This window comes from Gracilinanus agilis, chromosome 2 (assembly GCF_016433145.1).
Source record: "Gracilinanus agilis isolate LMUSP501 chromosome 2, AgileGrace, whole genome shotgun sequence".
NCBI lineage: Eukaryota > Metazoa > Chordata > Mammalia > Didelphimorphia > Didelphidae > Gracilinanus > Gracilinanus agilis.
Window position 1 is genome coordinate 300419604 of NC_058131.1, and position 3508 is coordinate 300423111.

The 3508-nt window shown below is 48.1% G+C and overlaps 1 protein-coding gene across 1 annotated transcript; it reads left to right on the forward strand.

The window, feature by feature from the left end:
• Positions 1-35: 35 nt before the first annotated feature.
• On the forward strand, positions 36-2078 carry CBLN1 (cerebellin 1 precursor). Its single transcript, XM_044661423.1, has 3 exons — positions 36-299; positions 448-567; positions 1881-2078. The coding sequence occupies exons 1-3, from the start codon at positions 36-38 to the stop codon at positions 2076-2078; spliced, it is 582 nt and encodes a 193-aa protein (XP_044517358.1).
• The last annotated feature ends 1430 nt before the right edge of the window (positions 2079-3508 follow it).

Sequence of the window (3508 nt, forward strand, 5' to 3'; positions counted from 1 at the left end):
CCCCGGGGTGGGGGGGTGGGGAGGGCTCCGGAGAGATGATGGGCGCCCTGGAACTGCTGCTGCTTGGTGCAGCATGGTTGGCTGGGCCGGCTCGTGGGCAGAATGAGACGGAGCCCATCGTGCTGGAGGGCAAGTGCCTGGTGGTGTGCGATTCCAATCCCACGTCCGACCCTACGGGCACGGCGCTGGGAATTTCTGTGCGCTCTGGCAGCGCCAAGGTGGCTTTCTCTGCCATTAGAAGCACTAATCACGAACCGTCAGAAATGAGCAACCGTACGATGATCATTTACTTTGACCAGGTAAGTGATTTCTGTCCTCTGGTAGCTCCTACGGTTGGGGGAACACTGGTTAGAGGGAGCCCGGGTATGGAGTCCTTGTCCTGCAGCTTTTCTGGAGCCTGACGTTTCTCTATTCCCACTCCCACTTCCCATCTTTATCTTTTTGTAGGTACTAGTGAACATCGGGAATAACTTCGACCCGGAGAGAAGCACTTTCATCTCTCCACGGAAAGGGATTTACAGTTTTAACTTCCATGTGGTGAAAGTCTACAACAGACAGACCATCCAGGTCAGCCCCTGGGCACCCCTGACTCCTCCTAGGCAACCCTTGCGAATAGGTTTCTTAAAGCTGGGAGGGAGTGGGGAAGATTATATGATGGGATTGCATTGGTTAGATAACGGGGCTGGGTGCGTTTCCATCCTCCAGGAGAGATTCGTAGAAAGCCAAGAGTGCTTGGGGGGGGGGGGGGTTCTTAGCTTCAAGGTTAAGGTAACTCCCAGCTTCCCTGCCCCAGACTGCCTCCGGTGCATTATTTTCAGGGACAGATTCCCTATCCAGTCTGCATCCTCAGGCTCAACAGTTATCTTCTTGATAGTAGCCCTACCCTTTGACTTGTTAGGTGCTCAGTAGAGGTTGATGATGGCTGAACTCGATAGAGTTCAGCACCACGGACAGGATCTGGGCTAGCAGGCACATATAGCTATATAGCTCCTTGTGTCAGGAATCTTATGCTGGGGTGCTGAGATCTGGGTGGCTCCCGTTGTCTTCTGCCTGACTCTCTCTAGTTCACCCAAACCAATGAGAATCTATGATTCTCACCGAGTAAATGCAGGAGGAGAAACGCCAGTCTTGGGCAAAAAGAATATCTACTTGCCTATGGAAAACAGCCTAATACATGGCTAGCACCTGTGTGTCTAATGCGGGGATTGATTCATGGGGTTCAGAGGCCAGGAGAGGAGCGCAGACCAAAAGACATAGTTTTAAGCAGCTGGGAGCTTCTGTCTGGCTCAAGGATACCGGGAAATCAAGGGATTTAGGGTCACCGATTTGCTTTATAGGAGGGTGTAGTGTTAGGAAACTACAATATGACCCGCCCTCTTGGAAGAAGCAGCCCGCAATAAAGACCGATGAACAGAGGTTTTCCGGTGATTCTGGTACTAGGGTCACTAAATCTGGGCTGCTTTATTCTCTGGGCCTCTTATCCTGGCATTTTTGAGCCAGGCTCCCTGACTGCCCTTTCAGGTCGGTCTGGCGGCTAACAAAATCTTTTCGATGCTAAGGCACCACTTCTTAAACGCTTCAGTAAACGTGTAAATTCACTATCTTTTGGCACTCTTGGCTTGAGACACCCAGCAGAGGCGCATCCTCCCGAGTTTCTAGCTGCAACCAAATTGACTGGATGTCTCCCTTATTCCCCCTCCCCCTTTTTGCCTCTTCTTCCTCCTCTCCTAAGGACTCCCTGTGTTTTACTGTGGTGCTACCACCCTTCCATTCCTCTCTCCTCACCTTTTTGGATATTTCTCCTTGTCCCAGCTGGTTGCTTGGGCTACAAAGCTCTGTCTGCTCTGTTGACTCGAGCCTCTCTTTTTCCTTGCTTCCAGGTGAGTCTAATGTTAAATGGGTGGCCTGTGATTTCGGCTTTCGCTGGTGACCAGGATGTGACCCGAGAGGCAGCCAGCAACGGTGTCCTAATACAAATGGAGAAGGGGGACCGAGCGTACCTCAAATTGGAGCGAGGGAACTTGATGGGGGGCTGGAAATACTCGACATTCTCTGGATTTCTCGTATTCCCTCTCTAAGGAACTAACTCATCGCTGGAGCTAAGCTGAGGGAGTAAGAGAGGGAGAACAGAGAGAAGGGGGAGGGAGAAAGAAAGAGGGAGGAGATGTAGAGAAAAAGAAATCGACAAGTATGGAAAATTTCCTGTGAAGTCCCAAGTTGTAGCCAGGTATAAAGAGCTCTGGACAGCAAACTTTTAAAGTTCACTTATAAAAGAGAAACTAAGCCCCACTTAGATCTGTGTACATCCGTTTTGAAGAATACCATTCCTCTCCCCATTTTGGTAGTCGTAGTCAAGATTCTTAAGAAGCTGCCTTGTAATTGATTTTTTTTTTAAAATCTCCAATTGCAACATGCTCTTCCTACTCCATTATCTCCTCTCCAGATTTAGATAAAAGAAAGGTTGTATTTCAACAAGTGTACGGTACAATATCCTTTTCAACTTCCTACCCCCATTCAGTGTTCCTCTAACCTTGTTCTTGGCAAGTTCCCCCCCTCCTTTTTGGTTGTAGTTGGTGGAGTTTTCCTTTGAGAAGCACTGCTCTTTAAATTCCACAAAAGAACTAACTGCTGGAAGTTTTTGTTTGTTTGTTTGTTTGTTTTTAAATACACAGATGCCATAGTGAAGGAGAAAAGACTGCCTTGCTGTTGACTGACAGTTAAAACAAAGCAAAACAAAAAACAAGGGGGTGGGGGGGGATAATTTCTACGTGAAGAACTATTCCCAGTGAAAACTGGCAGAATAGAGCATCTTTGTATTTCTATGTAATATTCTAAGTGATTGTGAACTATTAAGGCTGCTCAATGTTTTGGTCCTTGGTTTGCTCTTGTCGAATGTGTCCCAACTAAACGCCAGGAAGTATTATTGACCTTTTACTCTCTTACTCTGTAATATATGTGTGAATATCGAGAATTTAATTTGGCTCTAATACAATAAAGTTTAAGTGGGACTTTTATTTTTCTGAAACAGAAAGAAACAGGGTTTCTCAGTGCAACCCTAGAACCCTCCAAGGCTGGAGGCGGGGTCAAGAGGAGAAAGCGGTTCAGACACTTTAGCTGTTCTTAGCGCGCTTAACCGATGCCTGGGCCAGGAAGTACTAGCCCGACCAAGCGGGCCTGTTCAACCTGCTTATCATTTAAGATGCCCTGCGTCTCTGCGCCTGCCTCGCTTTCTGCTTCCTCGCTGCTTTAACTCAAGACTTAAAAATTGGCCGACCCCTCGGGTGACAGCGAACACCCAGACCAGTGGCTAAAGTGTAGTTTGAGAAGGGAGGTCGCAGCACCACAAAGTGAAGATTAGTCCAAATACGAAACCAACTCGGGGCCTATGCTGTAGCTGCCCACCTCCTTCTGGATTTTCAGGACTGGCTCCGCTGACATTTTATACCACCCTCTATGGAATCATCCACCTGTCCACTCCTTTCTCAGTCCGCTGTTCTGATTTGGTTCC

Coding starts and splice junctions, on each gene's coding strand:
- CBLN1 (XM_044661423.1), top strand. CDS start 36: ATGATGGGCGCCCTGGAACTGCTGCTGCTTGGTGCAGCATGGTTGGCT. Junction 300..447: donor TGATCATTTACTTTGACCAG/GTAAGTGATTTC, acceptor ATCTTTTTGTAG/GTACTAGTGAACATCGGGAA. Junction 568..1,880: donor ACAACAGACAGACCATCCAG/GTCAGCCCCTGG, acceptor CCTTGCTTCCAG/GTGAGTCTAATGTTAAATGG.